This window comes from Hemiscyllium ocellatum, chromosome 35, assembly GCF_020745735.1.
Source record: "Hemiscyllium ocellatum isolate sHemOce1 chromosome 35, sHemOce1.pat.X.cur, whole genome shotgun sequence".
In the NCBI taxonomy this organism is placed as follows: Eukaryota; Metazoa; Chordata; class Chondrichthyes; order Orectolobiformes; family Hemiscylliidae; genus Hemiscyllium; species Hemiscyllium ocellatum.
Window position 1 is genome coordinate 10115954 of NC_083435.1, and position 26417 is coordinate 10142370.

Here is a 26417-nt window from a genome sequence, read left to right on the forward strand (position 1 = left end):
CAAGAGGCTGGAATGGGAACAGGGCAGCTGGTTGGGAAGAGGGTCTAGGCAGTGGGGAAAACAGGACTGAGACCATCAAGGGATCTGAATCCGATGGTTGAGCTTTCAGCTGCTGGTGGACTGGGACATCCTGTGGATCAACAGAGTCTATTTCTCTGCTCGCTTCCTGCAGTGATTGACAGTCCCAGGAATCTGCGTGTTGTCACTGTGACAGACTCCAGCATCAAGCTGCAGTGGGAGAAATCTGTCGCTAGTGATGGCCATTACCACATTGTGTACAGCTCGGAGGGAAGGAAGCGTGGAGAGCTGAGGGTGCCGGGGAAGAGCAGCACAGCTACCTTGGTACAACTGGAGGGTGGCACCAAGTACACAATCTCCTTGGTGGGTGAGCAGGGAACAATGAGGAGCAAGCCGGTGATCACCAAAGCGACCACTGGTAAGTGGGATATAAGAACATCAAGGGCATCAACAAATAGTTTACCCTTAGCCAGAGCAGTAAGCCATAGCATCACAGCTTAGAAAGAGACTGAGGAACAAAGTTATGGAATCAACAAATTAAAGCAATTCTCCACAAATAATCTCAGAGAAAATAGGCTTGCTCATCATCCAAAACACTACTGAGGCTGGAGAAGGATTCAAAATCTAATGACTGAGATTTGTTACAAAATGTTATGGATTACCCAGCCAAAGAAATGACTCATTCTATTTTGGCACTTCAGCACAGATTCCATTTCCATCTTTCCTCATTCGTTCCATTCTGTGTTTCCGCTTTCATTCTGCTCGCATTTCCCATTATTAATTTCATTCTCATGTTCCATTTGCCACCCCTTTCCCACATTCAGTCATTCACTTCTTTTTGGTATTCCATTCCATTCACTTCATTTCCCTATTCCGTCATTTTATCCCATTCTTCTGTTTCAACATTCAATCCATTCCCATCTTTTCTCGCGTTCAAATGATCACAGGAAGCCAGAGCAGAAACAGGCCATTCAGCCCATAGAGTCTACTTTCCCATTCAACGAGATCATGGCAGATCTGATAATCCTCAACTCTACCTCACTGTCTTTTCCCCATAACCCTCAAGTCCCTTATTAATTAAAATCTGTCTAGCCCAGCCTTGAATATGTCTATCAACCAAGCCTCGATGGCCTTCTGCAGTAAATGCCACAGACTCTCCACCCTTAAATTACTGCTCCAGATGTGATGTGCCAGCACCTTGTACAGTTTCAATAAGTTCCCTATTCTGTTAGTCCAATCTCTGTGAAATAAGGGCCACTATTCCATTGGCTCATCCAATGTGTGCTAGCTTTCTGTGTTTCATGCACAGGTCCTCCCATGTCCCTTTGTGTTGCAGCTTCCTGCAGCTTTTCTCCATTTAAATACTATTGTCCTCCCTTTCAAAATGAACAATTCCACATTTTCCAACATTATATTCCATTTCCCAACTTTTCTGCCCACTTATGTAACCTATTAGTGTCTCTCTGTAAACTGTTGGTATCCCTTCGCAGCTGTTTTGACCTAATTGATGTCATCTGCAAATTTGCTTCCTTCCTCCATATTGTAAATAGCTGCAGTCTCAGCACTGATCCCTGGGGAACCTCACTGGCTCCAGGTTACCAACCTGAGAAAGAACTCCTTTACTCCCATTCCCTGTTGTCCTACCCATTAGGCAACTGTCCATCCAAACCAATGTCCTGCCTCCAACACCATGTATCTTATCTTATGATTTAACTTTTTGAGAACTACCTTGTCAAACACCTTCTGGGAGTCCAAATACAATACATCTTGAAAAACCTGAAGAAATGAATCAGATATGATTCCCCTTTTCTGAAGCCATGCTGAATCTGCTTGATCAGACTATGATTTTCCAAATATGCTGCTATTACTTCCTGAATAATTGATGCCAACAATTCGCCAACAATCGATGTTCGGCTCATCGGCCGATAGTTCCTTGCTTTTGGCTTCCCTCCCTTTCTGAAAAGGGGTGTTACATTGGGAGGTTTCTAATCCTTGGATACTCCTACAGAATCCAATCCTTTCCCACTCTACCTCTTTCATTCAATTCCATTCTCCCCTCCCATCCATTGCATTCCTATCTTCCCACAGTCTTCCTATTCCCAGCTATCCTCATTCATTCCATTCCCATCTTACACAATTACTTACATTTCACTGTCCAAGATTCATTCCACTTATATAGCTCCATATTGATCCAATCTAGTCAGTTAATCCATTCCTATTGTTCCCTTATCATTCCATTCCCATCTTTCTTCATTTGTCTCTGTTCCACATTTTACTGTATTCCCATCACATATAAAATTCTTTTTCTAACTATTCACCTGGCACCTATGTACATTATTAACCCATTCCCATTTTGCATCATTCACACCGTTGTCACCTTCCAATGTCTAAAGCATTCTCAGATTCAGCATTGATTGCCTTCCTGTGTTTCCTCATTCATTCCATTTCCAGGTTCCCTCATTTATTCACATCTCACCTGTGCTCAGTCATTCAACTTACAACTTCCATTGCTTATTCATACCCATAATTCCACCTTTTCTCCCAATTCCATCTGTCCTCATTCATTCTATTCCCAATTAACAGTCATTCCATTCCTAATTCCTATTATTTAAGCCATTCTCTTTTATTGTCATTCATTCCTGCCCCACTTTGTACCATTCATTCCATTCTCATTTAGTATCCATCATTCCATTCCCATATAACATCATTTATCCCAAACCAATTTTCCATTAATCATTCTATTCTGACTCACCATCATCCATTCCATTCCTGGTTAACACCATTCAGTTCATTTCTACTCTCCCATTTTCATTTCATTCCCATTTATTATTAAACATCCCATTAATTCATTCATTTTCTCATTTTCCATGATTCATCTAATTCCCATTTTCCTTTATTCAATCCATTTCTTTTAATATTAATCATTCCAATTTGACATTTTTCCCTTTATTTCCATTTAGCATCACTCATTCCATTCCACCACCATTCCATCCATTCCCATTAAGATCCAGCATTCCAATCCCATTTATCATCATTCATTTCATGACCATTTCCCACTATTTCTTCCACTCCCATTTAATATCCATCATTCCATTTCCATTTAACATCTTTCAGTCCATTCCCCATTTTCATCATGCATTCCATTTCCTTTTAACATCCGTATTCCATTCCCATTAATTATCATTCATCCTGGTTTAAGATCACTCATTTCCACTTTCAGTCACTCACTGCATTTGCAATTGACATCGTCATTAGAATCCAACTTTCCAGTATTAACTCCGTTCCCATTTCACACCGTTCATTTCATCCCCACCTTCTATTATCACTTCATTCCCATTTAATATCATTTGTTAAATTCTTATTTTCCAACATTCATTCCATTTAACATCATTCTATTCCATTTATCATCATTCATTCCATTCCCATTTAAGATCAGTCAGTTCATTCCCACTTTCCTGTTTTCATTCCATTCCCATTTTTCATCATTCATTCTACTCCCATTTAACATCCATCATTCCATTCCCATTTTCCATCATTCATTCCACTCCCATTTTCCATCATTCATTCCATTCACATTTTCTGTCATTCATTTTATTCCCACTAACATCATTCATTCTAATCCTAATTAACATCATTCATTCCATTCCCACTCTCCTTTATTCATTCCATTCCCATCTTCCATCATTTATTCCATTCCCATTAACAGTCATTCATTCCATTCCCAGTTTCTCTCCTGGACTTTAGTCCATCTCTCTCCTCATTTATTTAATTCCCTTTTTCCATCATTCATTCAATTTGTATGTTTTCTATTCATTCTCTTTTCACATTCCTGTATTGATTTGATTCTGCTATTACCTCACCCTGGATTCCCATATTCTATATTTTAATTCCATCCTCATTCCCATTTAACATCATTCAAAGCATTCCCATTTCCCAACATTCATTCTAATCTTATCTTCCATCCTTTATTCCATGGCCACATAATATCCATCATTTACATCCCCATTTTCAGTCATACAATCCATTCTCACTAACATCATTCGTCAATTCTCACTTTCCATCATCCATTCCACTCCCACTAACATCATTCAATCCTGTCCCATTTTCCTTCATTCATTCCATTCCCATCTTCCATCATTCACTCCAAACCCATTTAACATCATTTGATTGAGTCCTCCTGTTCATGACTTATTCCAATCGCATTTTCCATCATTTATTCAATTCCAATTTCTCACCATTCATACCATTCCCAAATTCCCTCATGGATTGCATTCTCCCTTTTTCTTCATTCATTTAATTCCCATTTTCCGTTGTTCATTCCATTCCCATATTTCCCTTTTCATCCCATTGTCACAAACCAGCATGAATTCACTTATGGTATTACCTTATTCATCTATTCCCACAGTCTGTCGTTCACTCCGCCGTCATTCCATAACCCATTCCATTTCCGTTTATCCTCATTCATTCCATTCTTGACTTATTCTATCCCATGTTCTGCCATTTATTCAATTCCCATTTTGTCTTGAACTTTCCGCTCTCTTTGATTATTTGTTTAATGCTCTGTTTCATCTTTCATTCCAATCCGATTGGTTTTGATCTTCCATGTGATGTGAGTGTTCTGCTGCCTTTATGAATGTGGGAGTGAACTATCTCTTTCAACCACTACGGCTGGTGCACATGTAGTACTGTAATATGAGTCTAACCCGGCAATGTTGAAGGAATGGGAATATAATTCCAAATCAGGCTGGTGTGTGACTTGGAGGCAGTAGTGTTCCTGTGTGATTGTCATCCTTGGGGTATGGGGATCTTGGGTTTGGAAGGAGCTTGGGAGAGTTGTTGCATGCACCTTGTAGACGGTACACGTTGGTGCCATATTTAATTGTTTTTGGTTGCTGTGTTCATTGTTTTCGCTGTCCCTATATTGTGCTGTAACTGGCTCTCTCCTTATCTAAAGGATTCTGTTGTGGGAATTTCTTCCCCTCTAGGGCACATCATGCTCTACTGCCAGGAAATTGGAAATCACCTACAACAAATCTGGTTTCTCAGTTGTCATCTGGGTGAGACTGGGTTCAGTGAGGATTCACCATTTATTTCGATAGACTGTGTCAGTGAACGGAAGCCTTTGGTTAAGGTGATACTAGTGTGCTGCACTGACAGAGACACCAGCCTTCAACTGAGAGGTTAGAGTGAAGAGTAGGATTCCCTGTCTCATTGCTCCATGTAGATATGGAAAGATCAGTGGGCATTATTTGTAGTGCAGGTGATCCTGGAACACCTTTGCTCAGAACATCCCTCTCCCATAGTCCCAATCATGACCAAGTACAACGACAGCAGTGGGAGGTTACTGAGATAGAGGGAGGATTAAATAATTCGAAGGCCCAGAATTATACTGTCGGCACTTGGGTTCAAATCCCACCTGAAAGCTGATGGAATTCCATCAATAAATCTGGATCATAACAGTTGGCCTTAGTAAGAGTGACTGTTAGTTATAGTCGAAACCCCTCTGGCTCACTAAATACCTTCAGGAAAGGAAATCCGCCACCCTTTCCTGGCGTAACTCCAGTCCCACATGTGGCTCTCAACAGCCCTCTGAAATGGCCAAGCAAACTACTCTAGTCACACAACAGTTAGGGATGGGGAGCAAATGCTGGCCCCACTATGAACATCCAGATGACCAGCTGAATAAAGCAAAAAGGACCATGGAGAGACTTGTACACGAGGATGAGAATTTAACATTGACATCCTCACTGAGAAAATCAGTGTGTTGTCTCCTTGGAATTGATGCAAATCTGAATAAATGGGCTCGAAGCACCACAGGAGTAGAAACTAGCTCTCTCTGTGTGAAGGTGTTGAAATCATTAACTCTGCACAAATGCAAGTCTGTCTCCTCACAGATCTCTCCCACTGCTTTCAATTTTTCTGTACTTTGACTTCTGGCTTGCACTTTACTATGTGGGTCTTGTTGTTTCAATTCACTGAGCAAGCGGAGGGAAGTGAAAGAGGAACTTGTATATTGGCCTTCCCAGTTTTTGCTGCTCTCTTGTGACCTGCGTCGCTTTAATGCCATTCCAATGGATGTAGGATTCTACAGTCAGAGCTGTCCAGCTCACAGGGAAGAAAGAGCCCTCTGTCCACTGTGACTGATAGTTCCAAATACTCCACGTTCCAGACCACTTTCTGCTGTCTGGATCTTGGCACGAGCCACTGATATTTGGAGCATGCTTGCAGAATCTGGAATATGCTTCCGAATTCCCTGTATATGCTGACCTTTGGTGAGGGTCCACCCTGGAGATCTATCTTGTCATGTCCCCTTTGGCAGTCTGATAGAGACCATTTAAATCTGGGCATCTTTCCACCCCAATGCATGTTTCCATTCGTGTCATTAACAAGAGGATAGTTTTTTTTTGCATCTTCCAGGACTTTCCATAGCGTGTTAATGACTGTTGGAATTTGGGAAACACAGCACACAGCAAAGTGATTTACCCCACAGCGTGACATTGGCCGGACAGACTGGTTCAGTGATGGTGGCCAATCAGTTACATCCACTTGAGAGAGGCAACAGGGCTTTAAGGTTTAATACCTCATCTAAACACAGCACTGCTAGCATTGCAGCCTTGCTGCACAGGAGATCAGCGTGGCACATCTCCAGTGGGACTCAGATTAGAGTCGAGATTATCACCAATGGAGCCGTGGCTGATTTAGATCCAAAAGCTTTCGCAATTCAAATATTTTCTGAATTGACCATAGAGTGTGTTTGACTACTTCCTTTGTTTAATTTGCTTCATTGTTGGAAATGCACGCTGTTGTGACAATGCAGAATCAGGTCTTTAATGAGAGAACAGAACTGTATGTGTTCAGGTCAATCACCCTTCACTGTCCAGTATACGTGCAGCACTCAGTGACTCACTCACAACCCAGATACTGCCATAGGGTAACTCTAACCTTGACCTTAACCCTAAAGCTTCCTTTCAGCTCAACATGCCATTTCTGTTTCCATTAAATAACGGCTCATCGAAGTGAAACGCAACATGCATCTGAAAGATGTACTTAGCAATCCTTCTCAACCTCTTCTAAATTTCTGTAATGGCCGGCTTAAACTGCGTGATAAATTGACCTTGCAAAATCTTCCATTTCATTCTGATAAATACAGTGGACACCAGATTAACACTTACAGGCCATCATAACCACAGCTGAGTAATTTCCATTCATTCTCTTCTCTGTGAAAACATCTCATAACTTCAGACTCCTTACACAATGCACACCATCTCCAGCAGTCAGATATTTTAGCCCATTGTGTGCTGGTTCCAGAGACAGCCTGGTCGTGAGGTACACAGATGATGTGAACTTTCATTCCCATGGGATGGAGTCAGCCCAAGCAATGGTTAATCCTATCCACACACGTTCTAATCTCCAGGAGGAGGAAGAGGTGGTGTTTTCAATAAGTAAGCAGGTGGGGAGGACAGTTTTATTATTTTTAATGTTTGTATGTGGGATGTGCCAACATTTATCATGTATCCTGAACTGCTCCAGAGAAGGTGGTAACAAGTCATTGCCTTTGGTCACTGATGTCCATGAGGGGTCAGGACAATCACAGTGCTGATCCAACTGTGTGGCGCACTAGGTAATCTCAGTGTGTACTTTACAGGCGACCAGATTGCTGTGGGACTGAAGGCCAAGAGATGGTGGATTTCTTTCCCTACAGAAGGGTGAACCAGATATGTGTGTTTTTTCCAACCATCCACAATGGTTACATGGCTGTCTTTAGCTTTTTATTCCAGATTTTTATTCAGTTTGAATGACCATTCCTGGAGTTGAGCCTATGTTCCCAGAATGTGAGCCTCGGTTCCTGGATGATTCGTCCTGTGCCATTACTGTTATGTTATCTCTTCCCTTGCCCATCTCCCGATCCTGTCCTCCCCACCCCAGGTTATTGGGGTTTGTGTGAAACAAGGTGAATAAGACACTATTACACTACTCAGCTCAGGACTGGAATCTCCCTTCTGTGACCTTGTCCTTTCATCCATTGGCCAATACCATCTCAGCCAAGCTAACCACCAGTATGTTGCAGTAAAGTCTTCTTGTTAGTCAAACAGAATACCTCAATCAGACCGCTCTTGCTTCAGTATGTCAGTTACACGATTTTAATCCCCACTGGGTGCTTAGACATCTGTCAGTTGGCAGCAGGTCCTGGAAGTAGATGTGAGAAGCAGAATCAAGCCTTGTTCCTCTTGCGATATTGGGCCCACACTCTCTAAGAGGTGGACAAAAAGCCTGTTATAGAGGGCCCACCAATACAGAGAGGTTGCTTTATGCAGATGCTGACAGCAAGGCAGCCAAAAGCAGCAGATATTCTAACTGAGGTCACAGAATGGTGGACAGTGTTACAGTGAGAGGTGTTTGATACAAGCTGCAAAATAACATGCTTTGAATTCCTCAAATTTCTGTCCCTGTCTGAAACAAAATTGATAGCAGGTTATAGTGTTCAAGTGAAAGTTATATTACAGAGACTGTGTCGTAGTGAAGATTGTGTTTCAGAGAGTCTAGCACAGTGAATGTTGTGTTCCAGAGTCTGGTACAGTGAAGGCTGTATTGCAGAGAGTGTAGTACAGTGAAAATTGTGTTATAGAGTCTGGTACAGTGAAGACTGTGTTGCAGAGAGTGTAGTACAGTGAATGTTGTGTTACAGAAAGCATGTCACTGAAGGTTATGTTACAAAGAGTTTATTACATGACGTTTGTGTTGTAGAGAATGTGCTATGATGAAGATTACAGTAGAGAATGTCACGGTGACATTTTATAGAGTGTGTGCAACACGCAGGTTGTGCTGTAGAGAGTGTAGGAGAGCAAAGATTGTGTCAGATAGTGGTGTAGTGAAACTTGTATTAGAGAATGTGCTAAAGTGAGGATTGTGTTATAGACTCATACAGTGAAGTGTGTATCATAGAGAGAGTGGTATAGTGGAGATTAAGTACAGAGATAGCGCAGTGAAGATCTCATGACAGAGTATCACAAAGAAGATTGTTATAGAGATTGTGTAACATGAACATGGTGAAATCAAGACAATATGTTACATCTAAAAGATGGGCTGCAGGGAGTTTGAATACAGACTGGTGATAACTAACTTAACTAAACTTTGAAAAGCACTGATCATGGAGAACCTGAGAGGTGCAGAGTCTCTGATAAAAAGCAGAGGCTAAATATGAATTGGTTGTGGATTTCAGTGTTAAGCAGGGAGGCTCTCAGTGTATCTCAGGGATGATTGCTGACCATTCCATTGTCTGTTTCTCTCTCCAGGTTGTTGACAGCTAATTCCAAGGAACTGTTCACTTTGATTCATTTCCCTGCCTTTTTCCTTCAGCAAACCCCTTCAGCAGCTCTGAGGAATGAACCATCGGACATTGGGCACGTTCAGGCAGTCACTCTCTTCTTTCCAGTTCTGCTTATGAGACAGTCCAGGAGTCATCACGATTTCCATTTTGTTTTCCCACAGCAATTCCAACCTTCTGTTTCTCCTCCTCCTCCTTTTCATTTCTACAGTTTGATATCCTGGATGTTGTCATTTTCTCTGGACTTTATCAACCTTTTTAAATTATTTTGAGAGATGTGCTTGGTAGTCAGTATTTTTGTTCACTTGGGACCCCATCTCAGCTCCTGCCGTTTTCATCGAATCAGTCAGGGAAGTCTGGAAGTGCCGGATGGGAGTGGGACATTATTCCAGTTTGAGGGGAGGGTGTGTCTTGTTTAAAATCAGCAGGATGACAGCGGTGTTACAATTAGGGAAGAAACAGGAATGTTTCTGAGCTTTGTTCCACTTCCAGAAACTCCCAGCCTCCTGTGGAACAGACAAAGTTGTTTCTGTGTAACGGGCTTGTTTTGAAGGTGACGCACAGTGAGGTCAGATAGACCCTCGATGGGAAGTGACGCCTTAATGCAAACCTCATCACACCAGCTCAATGGGTCAGTGCGTCTGTTCGAGATAGTCAGAGGCCAATGGGTCACAGAGATCAGTGGGTCACAGAGATCAGTGGGTCACAGTGATCAGTGAGTTGGAGATCAGTGGATCACAGAGATCAGTGGGTCACGGAGCTCAGTGGGTCAGAGTGGTCAGTGGGTCAGAGAGATCAGTGGGTCAGAGAGATCGGTGGGTCAGAGAGATCGGTGGGTCAGAGAGATCGGTGGGTCACAGAGATCAGTGTGTAAGAAGATCAGTTGGTCGTGCTTTGGTCGGTTAAATTCTGCCCAATCTGCCCTCGTGTGTTTGAGCCGGTGTTTCTGTCCCTCAGTGGGATTGAGGATTGTGTGGAATGGGAGAGAGAGAGAGAGAGCAGTGTTTCAGTGAGGCTGGGCAGGATGCTGCTGGAATTACCGTAGGAAAGTGGAGCTCCGAGGGGGGTTTGTGAACACTCAGTGAGGAACAGGGTCATTGCTGCTGCTTGGCAAACAGCTACTTACCTTCAGCTCTGTTTTAACAGTAGGTGGCACCCAGGGCAAACTGGCCAGAGGGTACTCATCACCCACAGAGGCTGCCAGTGAGAACCAGCTTGTCCAGAACATCTCGAGGACCATCTCCAAGAAGATCATGGCTGGGGAACTCTCTGCTGCTGATGTCGGCCCAGTGATGTGGTCCGTCATTCGGCGTTATCCGGCTTTTCCCAAAGAGGTCAGGCGCTCTACCAAAGTCCTTCTCAATATCCCAAATACCGGAATCCCCCAAGTCAGTTCCAGGTCTGGGAGAGGACCAGGGAGACACAGAGGATCCAATGTGGTTGGCTCCCCTGCAGTTTCCCCAAAGAAGCCTAAGGGAGGAGTTGCTGGCTCTCCTGGAGACCGGGAAGCCATTCCCATTCCCAGTCCCCAGCAAACCCACAATGGAACCGTGAGCCCTCCCAGCACCAGGACGCCTGAACCAAACAAGCCGGAGATTTTTGGAGGTATTTAAAATCCTGCAGCAGCTTGCTAGCACTGTCTCACACACAACCTGACCGCGGTTTTAGTCTTGCTGAGTCAAAACAATGACCAAACTCAAACACACAACACGTATGCTCAATGCAGAATCAGAAAACCACAGCACAGGGTTACAGCACAGAAAGGGTCCATTTGGTCCATCATTGTGGTACTAGCTTCTTGCAAGACAATGCACTTTGTCCCATTCTCCCCTCCGCCTTTTCCCCAGAGCCCTGCAATTCCTTTCTCTTCAGGTTCCAATTCTCCTTTGACTGAATCAGCTTGTAGCAACCTCTCACATAACACAGTCTAGATCCCCACATTTCCTCCTCTGACTGTTGTTCCTTTTCCAATCAGTGATGACTGGTTTGCGATCCTTCTGCCAACAGGAACAGGATTCCCTTACCGCCTCGTTCTGGACCCTTAAAGATTTTGAACTCTGCTCTCAAACTATCTCTGAAACTTGTCTGCTCTGAGGCCAATCCTACTGCTCACTAACTAATGTAAGGCCAGCAGCCAGTTGACAGACTCGATTGGGGTTTTCTCCCCAGCTACCATTCCGAATTCCAGCAATCTGTGCCCCTATATCCCCAGCTCCCTCGGCATCAGCCCCACCAGAGAATCGTGCCCTTTGTTTCACGTTGAGGAGAGTTTTGTCTGATGCAGAAAGTTGCTGCGATTTTGAGGGCACTGCCTGGAAACAAATTGACCTTTTAAAGGGGAATTTGATGAACATTTCCAAAAGGAGGAATTGTACGGCTCTGGGGAATGAAAGTGGAATCTGATAGCTCTTTAAAAGAGCTCTTCCAAACGGACCAACAGCTTCCTTCTGTGATCCATCATTCAGAGTTGCTCATGGAGGGCTCAAATGGCTAATTTAGTAAGCCTTTCTTGTTCAATGGGATTCCTCCCATTTGCATGGAACTAGCCCGTTGTTTCCGCTCTCTGTGTTGTAATGAGAATTCTGAAGGAATGGTGAATTAGACTTGGAGGGGATCTTGGGCAGTAATCGCACACACACACACACACACACACACACACAGTGGTTAGCACTGCTGCCTCACAGCGCCAGAGACCCGGGTTCAATTCCCGCCTCGGGCAACTGACTGTGTAGAGTTTGCTCGTTCTCTTTCCTCCAGGTGCTCCCGTTTCCTCCCACACTCCAAAGATGTGCGGGTCAGATGAATTGGCCATGCTAAATTGCCCGTAGTGTTAGGTAAGGGGTAAATGTAGGGGTACGGATGGGTTGCGCTTCGGCGGGTCGGGGTGGACTTGTTGGGCCGAAGGGCCTGTTTCCACACTGTAAGTAATCTAATCTACACACAGAGTGGAGAAATCAGAAACACACACACACAGCGGAGAAATCAGAAACTGACTTTTTTTCCCACCCACTCCTGTTTCCTTTCAACAGGCCAACGCTATGAAGTCTCTCAGCACAGTACCTCTGAGGCTAATCCTTCCCAAACCATTCACAGTCCAGGAATGGCAGGTACACGCTTTCAAACTTTGTCCCTCTCTGTTCTTTCTCAGGTAAAGGCCCGCCACTTTCTGACATGGAGAACATCGTCGTTAACTTTACTAGAACCTTCTTTTTTTACCAAGGGTACTTCAAATGGCGATTGTTCAGGTTCGGAATGTAAACTGGCCTCGTACCTCATGTTTCCTTTTGAAGACAGGCCACCTCGTGACACATTTATATCGCACATTTCACCCGGGAAAAGGCATTCTGCAATGAACATTGTCAAAGGTTAATCAGTGCAATGGACACCACAAGGAAATCTCAGACTGGTGACTGAAAGCTTGATCATAGAGACAGGTTTGAAGGTGCAGAAGTGAGGGGAAGGTCAGAGAGGTGTAAGGAGGAAATCCCAGGGCCTGGGGCTTTGCAAACTGAAGGCACAGCCGGTCATAGTGGAGTGATTACAATTGGGATGGTGGGGGTGGTGGTGCAGCACAGGTCTCTCAGAGAGCTGTGAGGCTGGAAGGTATGGGAAGAGTGAGGAGGTCTGAGCCATTTATACCAACATTTCACTGAATTGACTGGGGCCAGGTGTATCTCAGGGAGCACAGGAGACTGGGGACCAAAACCCGCTGCAAATTAAAACAGGAGCAGGAGAGATTGAACGATCTGAAGTTTACAATGGGTGCCGGTGGGAGTGCTCATAGCTTGGGGAGCATTGGAATAGGAAAGGCTAAAGGCCTGATCATTTCAGGAGCTGCTGAGCTGGGTTGTGGGTGGATGGGTGAGACCGTGGAGGTGGAAGTAGGCGATGTTGGTGTTGAAGAGGAGGTGCGTTCAGATCTAGGACAATCTCATTGTGCAGATTCAATGGGCCGAATGGCCTCATTCTGCATTTTAACACCTCTGCGGGTCTGAACAGACAGATAAAGGTACTATCTCCTTGGGAACACACTGTGTACTCTCAACACTGAGGCATCACTCCCAAAGCTCCAATGTGGTATTTCACAAAATAGCCCGGAACCAATCCCCTTCTTCCCAGCACAGGGTTACTGCAGGGAGGATGGGGAGGAGCACATTGCTATCACACACACACACACACACACACACACACACACACACACACACACACACACACACGTCTGTCACTGGGGAACTGGATTGGAACAGGCGTTGTCGGATTTCAGTCAAAAATTCTGCCTTTGAAGAGGAGGGGCGCTGCCTCATGAACTCAGCACTGTCACTTCGCATGGGAATGCTGACTGAACATTGATCCAGCCTTTCTCATTCTGTAACCTCTCAGGATCTGGGCCAGGTGGAGACAAAACTCAGGGGGCAGGCAGTGAGGAGGAGGAGGAGGAGGAGGAGGAGGAGGAGGAGTTGGAGGAGTTGGAGGAGGAGGAGGAGGAAACAGGGCAGGAGGAGGAGGATGAAGAGCTGACCACTCCCTCGAAAACAAAGCTGGAGGGCCCGGCCATTCCCGGCGGTCCCTCAGACAGTCCTCCCACAGCCGCCAATGACCCACTCCTCACTATCCAGAGCTCTTCCCCAACGCAGGCTCCCAGTGACCTTCGACCTTTTGACCTCCCGGATTTGACCACTGCCGTGAACTCTTACCACGTTGCGCCTGACGACAAACTCTTGGCTTCCATTACAGGTAACCGACTGATGTGGCGCTGATGGGTAGATTCTCTCCACACAGGAAGCAAAGGTGGGATGCCAACTTAGCCCATGGCTAGACCATGTCATTGACCCCCTTCTGACCTCCCTTGTCTCCCTTTCTTTCCAGGTTTCCTGTACTGGCTGTGGCCGGTTTTTCTTTTTGCAGGAACTGAGCACAATCACGCAGGCGGCCATTTTGTTTCCCGCTTGCTGCACAGGAGCAGGTTGGAGGCCATTCACCCCATCAGACCCGTGCTTGCACTTGGTTCAGTCACCAACTCCATTGGCCTGGTTTCCCCTACAGCCTTTCCCGATGGAAACTGCCTGGGGAAAGGAAGGAAACAATCCCAGATTGTCACTCCCATTCCTGTGAAGAGGGGTTTCCTGAGTTGACCCCTGGGTGGTTGGTGGGGGCTGCTGTTGGAAGCCCCACAGAAATCATTCCCCTCGCCGTGCTCGATCACAATGTGCAGTGGAGTGTACTGTTTGTGGAATTGGTGGGGCCGGAGGTGGGGTGGGTGCCGTGATGTCAGGTGACCACCCACCATAAGGCCAACAGCATCACTGCCCACCCTCACTGACAGGGGAGGGAGTGGGTGAGGGTCTGGGTGTGGGTGTGGGTGTGGGGGAGGGAGTGGGGAGGTTGTAGGGGTGGTAGTGGGGGAGGGTGTGGGGGAGGGTGTGGGGGGGAGAGTGGGGGAGGGAGTGGGGGAGGGAGTGGGGGAGGGAGTGGGGGAGGGAGTGGGGGAGGGAGTGGGGAGGGAGTGGGGGAGGGAGTGGGGGAGGGTCTGGGTGTGGGTGAGGGAGTGGGGAGGGTGTAGGGGAGGGAGTGGGGGAGGAAATGAGGGAGGGAGTGGGTGAGTGTGTGGGTGTGGGTGAGGGTCTGGGTGTGGGTGTGGGGGAGGGAATGGGGAGGGTGTAGGGGAGCGGGTGAGGGAGGGTGTGGGGGAAGGAGTGGGGGAGTGTGGATGTGGGTGAGGGTCTGCTGTGGCTGTGGGAGAGGAGGTGGGGAGGATGAAGGGGAGGGAGTGAGGGTGTGGGTGAAGGTCTGGGTGTGGGGGAGCAAGTGGGGAGGGTGTAGGGGAGGCTGTGGGGGAAGGTGTAGGGGAGGGAGTGGGGGAGGGAGTGGAAGAGGGAGTGGGTGACTGTGTGGGTGTGGGGGAGGGAGTGGGGAGGGAGTGGGCAGGGAGTGGGGGAGGGTGTGATGAGGGTCTAGGTGTGGGTGTGAGTGTGGGGGAGGGAGTAGGGAGGGTGTAGGGGAGAGAGTGGGCGAGGGTGTGGGTGTGGGTGTGGGTTTGGGGGAGGGAGTGGGGAGGGTGTGGGGGAGAGTGTGGGCGAGGGTCTGGGTGTGGGTGTGGATGTGGGGAGGGAGTGGGGAGGGTTTAGGGGAGGGAGTGGGGGAGGGTATGGGCGAGGGTCTGGGTGTGGGTGTGGGGAGGGAGTGGGGAGGGTGTGGGGGAGGGAGTGGGTGTGGGTGAGGGTGTGGATGAGGGTCTGGGTGTGGGTGTGGGAGTGGGGAGGGTTTAGGGGAGGGAGTGGGGGAGGGTGTGGGTGAGGGTCTGGGTGTGGGTGTGGGGGAGGGAGTGAGGAGGGAGTGGGGGAGGGTGTAGGGTAGAGAGTGGGGGAGGGTCTGGGTGTGGGTGTGTGGGAGGGAGTGAGGGAGGGCCAAGGTGCACCCCTGGAAGGAGAGGGCGTGGTGGGGAGAAAGTAAAGGGAAAGTGTTTCGGTACAAATCAGGGACAATGTGTGAAAGGGGTTAAATCAGGGGAACTTTAAGAAGGGGTTAAATCGAGGAAAGTGCTCTGAGAGTTCTGTTTTGAAAGAGATAGAATCGTTTTATGTTTTTGGAGAATCAAAGCCTTTCACATTCCTTCCATTCTCTGTTTTCTTGTCGCCTCTTCAGACCAGGTTGCTCATTTTCGCAACGTGACGGTTAGGGACGTTACTCCCCAAGCCTTCCGCCTGTCTTGGAAGGTTCCGGAAGGGGCCTTCGATTCTTTTGTCGTCCAATACAGAGTGGCTACAGGCTCTGTGCGCTGGGAGGAACGGAAAGTGCAGGGGCGTTTCCGCTCGGTGCTCCTCAAGGGGCTGCTCCCTGGCACAGACTACACCATTAGATTGTACGGAGTTCAAGACGGGCAGCGGACTGGGCCTACTGCGCTGAACGTGACCACAGGTAACCCGCCCAGCCTCACGGTGACCCTTCACTGAGCATTCAGTCACCCCACAGGCTGGCTCTCTCCCCCTGACCATTCTCCATCCCCTCCAACAACAACCACCCACTTACATTCCTGTATCCCCCTTCCACCATATCCCAAAATGCTGAACAACTGGTAAAGTATCTTCACAGCGATGAGACTGTGTTGTAAGGTAGGATAGAGACAACCTGTGTGTGTATGGCAAAATCCCACAGACAGAAATGACATCAGCCCATAAATTGTTAATTTCAGAGTGGGTACTGGCTGAATAACATTCTCTGTCTCTCTCTCTCTCTCTCTGTGAAATACCAGGTTGTGAAATATCCCCCATGCCACATTCTGAATGCAGGAAATGCCATAGCTCATTTCTTTCTTTCTAGAAAGTTCTGCCAGCTGTACATGGGTACTCACCCTCTTACCTCTGAGGGCGAGCGTTGTTGACCCGAGTCCCAGGCCTGAGGCCTGACCACAATAATTGTATTCATTATCGCCTGCAGGGGGCTCTGAGGGAGTGCCACACTGTCTGAAGCATTCTCTTTCAGTGACCCAAAAGATCCTGTGGCCATTATTTCTCAGCGTGCTCCTTGGGGGGTTATGAGCCAATATATGATTTCCCAGCCATTCCCATTTCAGAACCGACCAATTATCTGTCATTGTTTGCTCTCCTCTAATTGGCTGTCACATCTCCAACAAAAGCAACCTGCCTTTATATAGTGCCTTTAATGTTTAAAACAGCACAATGTGCTTCGTAGAGAATTTGTAAACCAAAGCCATCCGGTCAGGTGACCAAAAGCTCGATGAAGAAGGAGACTTTAAGAAGCTCCTTAAAGGTGACGGTGGGGTAGAAGGATCAAGCTGGACGGAGGGTATTCTGTCATGCTGTAAGGTCTGAACATGCGGGGGGTTGGGAACCGAATAGTTTACGACCTGGAAGGAGTTTGTGTTAGTGCTTGAGCCTTCTTCATCGTCTCTGTAACTATGGTGATCTAACAAGGCCAATTATCTGAGAAATGACAGTGACAGTTGCCCCTGATTGAAATACTGGACCATACGGTACAGGAGGGGTCCATCGGCCCATCGAGTCTATGCCACCAGTGCTACACTAAACCTACACCAGGCCCACTTTCCTGCATTAGGCCAACAGCCTTGAGTTTTCTGATGTTTCAAGTGCACACCCAAGTACGTTTTAAAGGTTTCCCACCTCACTCCCCTCCCAGGCAGTGCCTTCCAGATTCTCACTGCCCTCGGGGTGAAAACACATTTGCCTCGAATTTCCCCCTTTCAATTGAAAATGATGCTCCTTTGACTCAGGGGGTTAGCTCCTCCATATCCCCCCGACCACGCCCTTCAATCTTACACACCTCAATCAGGCCCCTTCCCCACCCCTCAGCCTTCCCTGCTCTCAGCCTGTCTTCACGACAGGGTCAGGACAAGGAGGCTGTGCACATCACTGAGTTAGCCACGGTTTGGTCTCAAGGTAGGAGAGGACTTAATGGGCCTTGCCTAGGGAGAGGAGAGGATTGATCATTACTCCAGTACTGTCCACCCTTAAAACTATCTGTACTGGACTGGACTCTCCCTGAAATTCCAACAGTGTAGGCCATGAGTGATACTGTTGCCAGGGTCAGAGGGTAACAGGGTCAGAGGTCACACCAGTGCTTGGCTAAGCCCTCGACTGTACTGTTCCTGAAGATGTTTTAAGTCTCAGTTGGTCCTTCTGTTAGATTCCGTGGAACCAGTGAAAGTGGGGAAGCTTGGAAGACTCACCTTCTCTGACATCACAGAGCGCTCCCTGCGCCTGGCCTGGACTGCGGACAGGGACTTTGACACCTTCCTCGTACACTACCGCATTGTTGGGTCCAAGGAGGTGCACAAGCTGAAGCTGCCCGGCAACCTTCGCTCCTCGCTCATCACAGACCTCAGGCCTGGCACCAAGTACTCCATTTCCCTCCATGGTATCTCATCTGGCCAGCGGACTAAACCGATCAGCAGCACCACAACCACCACAGGTCAGTGGCTTCCCTCAAACCTCATGAGGAGGCTGTTCAGCCCATCTTTCAGGGGATTGCAGCTTCACTGGCTGGGCTAGCTGTTATTGACCGTCCCTAACTCTCCTTGAGAAGGTGGTGCTGAGCTGCCATCTTAACCTGCTGTGGTCCACCTGGGGTGAGGGGAGGAATTTGGGGGGAGGCGGAGCCTGCTGCATTTAGACCAATCAGGAGCTGGCACAGGCCACTCAGCCCTTCGATCATCTTTAACAAGATCATGACTAATCTGGTTATTCCCACTATAACTTCTCAGCCCCTGGTTTGACGGGGATCTCTGTCGCTCTGCCTCAAAGGGAAAGAGATTGCCAAGTGATTACAACCCCACGTGGGAGAGAGGAAAAGAAAATCTCAGCTCTGTTTTAAATTGGGCCACTCCTCGTTCTGAGAAACGGTGACACCCCTTGCTCTGGAATCTCCAACAAGAGGAAACATCCTTCCCTGCCATGACACCGGCAGTTCCATTAGGAAGGCTGCTCCAGGATTTTGACCTAGGGACATTAAAAGAACAGGATATAGCTCCCAGTCTGGGTGGTGTGTGAGTTGGAGGGGAACCTGAATAGCTCCCAATCTTGAATATTAACAAATATCCCCGTCAGTAATTCTTTGTCTTTTTTTCCCAATTAACTCCCACAGAGGGTGTAAAACTGGGCAGCGTGTCCACCTCTGATATCACGGCTAACTCCCTCCGACTCTCCTGGACGGTGGACAGGGCCCACTTTGACTCCTTTTTAATCCAGTACAGAGTCCAGAGCTCTGAGGAGACCCAAAACATCACAGTCACCGGCGGGCAACGATCCCACCTCATCGTAGGCCTCAAGCCTACTACCAGATACACCATCTATCTCTACGGGATTTCTGATGGAGTAAGGACAGAGCCTTTGACCACTACTGTGACCACCTCAGGTACCTTGACCTCTACGTCACATATTCAACTCCTCACCAGTCAATTAATTTGTACCTTTCAGAGAAAATATCCTAGCCAGTTCCATTGACATGAGATCGTGGAGAGAGAATGGTTCCTTCATTCTACATTTTAATGAATGGGGATATTTTACTGAGTATCTCCAAGAAGGAGTCCCACAGGAACAGACGGATATTGATCTGACACCACCTCCCCCATCACCTTGTCACAATATGTTCTCCCAGTTGGATTCTGGGTAATTTACCACTCAGAAACAGACCACGTGCTCCTCCTGGGTCTTCTCTCTAAGATCCTCATTTAAGCCAATCCCCACATCCATCTAAATCTACGTCTATCCTGTATTTGCCCTCAACCATTCACCAGCATCATTCCCTTTGGCAGGGCTAATCACTATCTAATTGAAAAGGGTTCTCCTGAATTCCCGACTGGATTCTTGACTGACCGTCTTATGAAGATGGTCGCTAAATTCCACTCTCCCTATGCAAGTGGAAACCCTTGGGCCATGGCCACTCTGATATCCCCTTCCCAAAGGTCAGGGGATTTATTTGCCTTCCCTATCGCCCAGCCTGTTCAATCCTTGCTGGTAATTTATGTTTCGGACATGACAGGCCACTCGTGCACCCACCTATGACAGGCATTCAACTTCATTGGAGGAAGGACTTGCATTTACATAGCACCCCTTTGCAAACTCAAGATGTCCTTGGAAGCAGTTTGCAGCCAATGACGTGCTCTTTCCGAGGATCGTCAGTTTTTGGTGCACAGCAAGATCCAAACTCATGACCGTGTCTTCAAAAGAATGGCTGTGCAGTCATAACAGAGGATGCCCAGTGAGTGATGCTCCCTCAGTGAGTGATCCCTCAATGAGTGAGCTCCTTCAGTGAGTGATGTTCCCTCAGTAAATGACACTCCCTCAGTGAGTGATGCCTCAGTGAGTGATGGTCCCTCAGTGAGTGATCCCTCAGTAAATGATACGTCAGTAAATGATCCTTCAGTGAGTGAGGTCTCTGAGTGAGTGATCCCCTTCAGTGAGTGATCCCTCAGTAAATGATCCTTCAAGTGAGTGAGGTCTCTCATTGAGTGATCCCTTAGCATGATCCCTCAGTGAGTGACTCTCCCTCAGTGAGTGATCCTCAGTGAGTGATCCTTCAGTGAGTGACTCTCCATCAGTGAGTGATCCTCAGTGAGTGACGGTCCCTCACTGGATGATCCCTCAGCGAGTGAGCTTCCTCAGTAAGTGATCCTTCAGTAAATGATCCCTCAGTGAGTGAGACCTCTCAGTGAATGAGGTCTCTCAGTGAGTGATCCTTTGGAGTGGTCTCTCAGTGAGTGAGGTCCCTCAGTAAATGATCTCTCAGTGAGTGATCCATCAGTGAGTATAGTCCTTCAGTGAGTATGGTCCCTCGGTGAGTGACAGTCCCTCAGTGAGTGATCCTCAGTGAGTGATCCTTCAGTGAGTGACTCTCTATCAGTGAGTGATCCTCAGTGAGTGACGGTCCCTCACTGGATGATCCCTCAGTGAGTGAGCTCCCTCAGTAAGTGATCCTTCAGTAAATGATCCCTCAGTGAGTGACACCTCTCAGTGAATGAGGCCTCTCAGTGAGTGATCCTTTAGAGTGGTCTCTCAGTGAGTGAGGTCCCTCAGTGAGTGATCCCTCAGTAAATGATCTCTCAGTGAGTGATCCATCAGTGAGTATAGTCCTTCAGTGAGTATGGTCCCTCAGTGAGTGACAGTCCCTCAGTGAGTGATCCCTCAGTGAGTGACGGTGCCTCATTGAGTGAGCTCCCTCACACACGTGCCCTATCCTGGTGAGGTTACAGCAGGAGAATGGGCCATGTCTGGGGGAGACTCCCCTTTCCTCTCTCCAAACCCCAGCTCCTTAAAGATGGAGCACCAAGCCGAGGCGTGAACATAAGGTCCACAGCAATTGGGTGGTGAAACGGTCCTGAGGAGGTGTGCCTCATTGTCCTCTTGTTCCTAAACGGTGACCAACTGGCCAGCTCCTCTGTGTCAGACCCTCCTGCATATCCCACTGGACGATTTACCCCTCACTCGGATCAGCTCCGATCTGAGTGGCTCCGAGATGACAAGGTTTCGGGAGGGAATTCTAGAACATTCCAGAATGCAGGGCCGCCGGTGGGATATGCCACAGTTCCAGAGGCCGGAAATGAGGATATCTCAGAGGCTGCAGGGTTTGAAGGAGTTGAGGAGGATTTGATTCACGTTTTTTTTCTCTCGCTTCCTTTCTCCCATCCAGTGAAGGTGCAGCCACAGTGGGGTGAAGTGAGGGACCTCTCAGTATCAGACATCACGGCCGACTCTCTCCAGCTCTCCTGGGTGACTGAGAGGCAATACGACTCTTTCTTCATTGAGTACAGAGCTGAAGAGGACCATGACCTCCAGAGCCTGACGGTTCGTGGTGACCATCGATCGGCCACCATCACAGGCCTCAGGCCTACCACCAAATACACCCTCTATGTCTATGGGGTCTCGGCCGGTCAGCACACTGCTCCGCTGAGTGTGGTCGCCACCACCACAGGTAATGTTAGAATAACAACCGGAATACATTCTGTCAACAAGTCAGTCTCGCTCAGTCCAAACCACAGCCGTGTCTCTGCAATTCACTGGGCGACCTTCACTCTTTCAGAGCAGATCCCTTCAGAATAGAATGATGCAGAAGCATCCACATCAGGCCATTCTGCCCCCTCAAGCCTGCTGGGCCACTTAGACTGGTGACCTTTTGCCTCAGCCCACACCTTCACCCCAGCACCAAATTCCCAAATCCTTCCATTTCCTGTATGTCCCCAAATCATTCTGTCTCTGTCTTAAACAGCCTCAGCGACTGACTCTCGCCGGGTCTATGGGGCGGAGGATTCCAAAGATTCCCAACCCTCGGAGCGAACACATTTCTCCACCTGTCAGCCCTTAATTGCCCACCTCAGGGTCATATTGCCTGAGAGGGACTCTAAAGCCAAGGGAACCAGCTTGTAGAGGCTGGTGTTTTTGGCCCACACGTCCGTCCTCTGATCGTTTCCTCCGACCTCCTCCTCCTCCCATCGATGGAGAGCTACTGTCGGCCTTGCCCAGTATTCTCTGTGGAGGGAAAGCAGTGGGAGCAACAGGAGATGGGAGGAGGAGGAGGGGAGGATTGGGGATTGCCGGTTCTCATTTCCAATGGGAAGGTCCCAGGAGTGAGTATTCCCCTCCCTCAGCCTGCTCGGGAGAAATGAGAAACCAGCTGTTTATCCCGGTGCAGTTTTAATTAGTTCAGCCCCACAACGTGTATTCAGTGACAACAGCTAATGAAATCCTGGCCACCGGTCAGACATTCCTTCATTCATGGAGAAAGGAAGGAGATCATTATTAACAGCAGAAGGATGGATCGGATTTACCACCTTCCCGGGAATAATGTTCCTCCTTTCGCATGGCATGATCGATCCGAGGGCAAGGGTCTGTCTTTCCTCTGGCCTCCGTCTTCAATGGAAGTTGGAGGGAGTGGGGGAAGGGGTATACGGGAGACGGAGTGGGGCATGAATGTGGGAGGGGGTGAACAGGGGAGGGAGTGAGGGAGGGAGTGGGCAAGGGAGTGAACGGGGGAGGGAGTGGGGAAAGAGGGAGTTAGGAATGAATGTGGGAGGGGGTGAATGGGAGGGAGTTGGGGAAGGGGTGGGGGAGGAGTGGAGAAGTGAATGGGGAGGAAGAGAGTGAGGGAAGGTGTGGAGGAGGGACTGGGGAAGTGAATGTGGGAGGGGGTGAAAAGGGGAGTGGGGAGAGATGGGGGAATGAATGGGGGAGAGAGGTAGTGAGGGAAGGAGTGGGGAGGGAGTGAGTAGGGGAAGGAATGGGGAGTAAGAGAGAGTGAGTGGGGAGTGAGTGGGAGAGTGGGGGAATGATTGGGGGAGTGAGTATGGAGTGAGGATTGAGTGTTGCAGTCTAACTGAGGCATAGGAGGAGGGATCCAGCTGTTGGAGGGAGCAGGGGTTGAGGCCGTGGTTAGTCTGAAGGAGGCCTGAGGGTTCTCATTGTGCATCAAGCCAGCAGCTGCTCAGGCCCAGGGTCGACTAGGCCCAATCTTTCCCCAGGCCCTACATACCCCAGGCCCAACCTTCCCACTCGGCCCAACCTCCCCCAGGCACAGTCTCCCCCACACCTAGCCTCACCCAGACCTGAACACCTTTCCCTGGCCCAATCTTCCCCAGATCAAGCCTTGCCAAGGTCTGAATACCTTGCCCCAAGTGCAACCTTCCTCCAGGCCCAGCCTCACCCAGGCCCAGCCTCGCCTCAGGCCTGAACACCTTCCCCCAGGCCCAGCCTCACCCAAGCCCAATCTCCCCCATACCCAGCCTCACCCCAGGCCTGAACAGCTTTCCCTGCAGGTGCGGTTGCTGGGTCATGGAGCTGAGGGCACAGCCTTGCATTTCTCTCTTTGTAAAATGTTTCCTTCACTTGGAGCTGCCGATGAATCTGAGGTTCAGATTTTTGCACAGCCTTTGGGAGCTGGAGGAGCCTGAGGTAGGCCCCATGTTAGCTGTAACTGTGTGTGAGGCAGATTTAAACCTGATCACCTGGAACACAGATGGCTCACAGAACAAGTTTGGCTTTCTATTTTTGAGTTGATTTAGTGTGGAGCATTTCCAGTAGTTTTTCAGTGAATTTTTGGTTCATTTGTCGGTCATCTTTCCCTTGCCCTCCTCGAGATTTGCAGGTGCTGATGCCAAGAGATTAAGGCTTGAGAACATCTGACTGTGTGCCCACTCTGTCCAGTGTTAGCCCGTTTCTGAATGCTTGGCCACACCCGTACCAGCGACCCTGAATTCCTGAGTTTAAATCTCATCACAGCCACTGAGCTGTTACCTTATTCCCATGCTAAGCTGGACTCCTTGCCTATTCTAGCTGCCCCTTGCTGAGGGGGTGGTCAGCTGCTTTGTGGAACCTTCACAGCCCAACAAACATGGACCTCCGTCACTTTAAGAAACCATTTGTCTGGGGAAGTGAACCTGCAGCTTGCTGACCTGGTCTGGCCTACGTGTGACTCCAAACCAACACCAGCCAGTTGGCTCCACTAATCAAATTAGTCAGGCAGGATCATAGTAGCTGCAGTAGGCCATTCAGTCCTTCAGGCTTGCCTGTCCATTCAACAAGATCATTAATGATCTTTACTTCTGAATTCCCAGATTATCCCAAATCCCTGCGTCCTGACGTCTCCCGATTCCTGTCAGAACTCAACAACGAAGTGCCCACAGACCTTCGAGGGAAGACTTTTCTCCGTGCTACAATTCAGCCTGAATCAAAACACCCCACTGCCTAATTCTGAGACCGTCTCACCCTCTTGATCCCCCTTCTCAGTGCCCACCCTGTCAGGCCCTTCCTCAATGAGATCAACTCTGAGGAACACCAGTCTAACACCCTCAAATGCTCTGACCGTGGAAGATGTTGTTGGGAATGGACAATAAATTGGACCACACTAACATCACTCAGGTCCTGGGGGAGATCTCGGTAAAGAAAATGTCTTTGATAAAGTAACGATTGTGAAAGATACCTCAGCATAATACCGCTGAGAACTCCAGAGAGTGTGTCTGATCGGTGCTGTTACCCTCCAGGAGAAGTAATCAATCCCACACCAGTAACAACCCATCTTTTTCTCCTCTCTTGCCTTTGTTGACTCCCACAGATAAGGACGCAGCCAGGCTGAAAAAGGTTGGGCAGCTTTCAGTCTCTAATGTCACATCTGACTCCTTCCAGCTTTCCTGGGCAGCAGATGGTGCTTTTGATTCCTTTGTGATACAGTACAGAGTGCCCAGTTCTAAAGTGGCACGGAAACGCACGGTAACTGGTGACAGCCAGAGATCGGTGATCACAGGCCTCAGGCCTAGCACCAGCTACAGAGTCTTCCTCTTTGGGGTTTCCCATGGCCAGCGCACAAGACCACTGACTGCCCTTGTGTCCACCAGAGGTAATGCTTTCAATAAATGGAGCCCTCATCACTCAAGGCTGGGAAGAACAGATCGGTCTTCCTGTGACCTATGCCATACACCGTCTCTGTGCTGTTATTTGGGCCAATGATGCTTGTGCCCCTGAAAACTGCATGGCAGGGTCAAAGTGCATGGCCAGGCTCATTGACCCGACTGTCAGGAACCTCATGCACCCCACACCCCCTCCCTCACTTGTTACACCACCATCGCATGAAATTTGAATTCATCTGGATTTGTTCTGAGCTGAGACCACAGCTGGATGTTTGTCTCCATGTGTGATTTGTTTTACATGAATGTAAACACACATTCACTGATCATCCATAATCATTTCCACAGCTTTTGCATGCACCATGGAGCAGAACTTGCTTGATCTCAGGAACTCCAAACCAATCTTCATTCCCAGGAAGAAATCATAGTTGGCCATCCTTCCTCCATCTTTGAGCTAGAAATCACTGGCCTCACGTTCACCCTCATTGATTCCATTACTGTCACAGTTGCTAATGATTGTGAGAAATCCTAGCGTTTTCCATCATTTTCATCAAACTTTCAGCATTTTTGATTAACTGTAAAAAGACTATTTCTGTGCTATATGACTCTAAGTGAGATGAACTGGATTGCTGTTTGGGAGAGGTGGGGCTGATGGAATGAATGGGCTAAATGGCCTCTTCTTTTCCTTTACTACCGTAAGAACTTGAGACAATGGGAGAGGAGCAGTGGGAAAAGGAGATTTTAAAAAAGTGTGGAGAAATTCCACAGAATGTAGATCCTCTGAAACATTATGAACCTTTAAACAAACTCTGGGATGACCACATTGTCGAGTCCTGTGCCTGAATAGTGGAAACACAAGTGAAGACTCGAATAAACAGAGAGAAGGTCAAACAGCAGATGAGCTTGGACACAAAGCCAAGGAACCCTGATACATGATCAAAGCTGATTTTCAAACAGTAAGAAGGAAGGGAATTAATGAACTAATTCCAGGGCAAGGGATAAATCAAGGAAGAAAATGTTGTGATTGCGAACAGATGAAGGCAGGTTGAGGAGACAGGAGTTTTCTTGGTTGGGTTAGACTGCCATCTAGTGAATGGAGAGGGAGCTGTCTCCCTGGTGGTCTCCCAGTACAGGGTATTGTGATAGAGACTGAACTCTTCTGCTCTGTACTATGCTGGGAATTTCTGAAAAGTAACCTGCAGCTGTTGG

At 48.1% G+C, this 26417-nt stretch overlaps 1 protein-coding gene across 1 annotated transcript in view; it reads left to right on the forward strand.

The window, feature by feature from the left end:
- The window catches only part of LOC132832949 (tenascin-X-like), a 171531-nt gene that overhangs the window by 33436 nt on the left and 111678 nt on the right, over positions 1–26417 (forward strand). The window contains exons 7-14 of the mRNA XM_060851197.1: positions 173–436; positions 10493–10948; positions 13916–14077; positions 15986–16258; positions 18005–18289; positions 18962–19231; positions 21506–21787; positions 24920–25201. Of these exons, the coding sequence (XP_060707180.1) occupies positions 173–436; positions 10493–10948; positions 13916–14077; positions 15986–16258; positions 18005–18289; positions 18962–19231; positions 21506–21787; positions 24920–25201 (2274 nt within the window). The remainder of the gene's footprint in view (positions 1–172; positions 437–10492; positions 10949–13915; positions 14078–15985; positions 16259–18004; positions 18290–18961; positions 19232–21505; positions 21788–24919; positions 25202–26417) is intronic.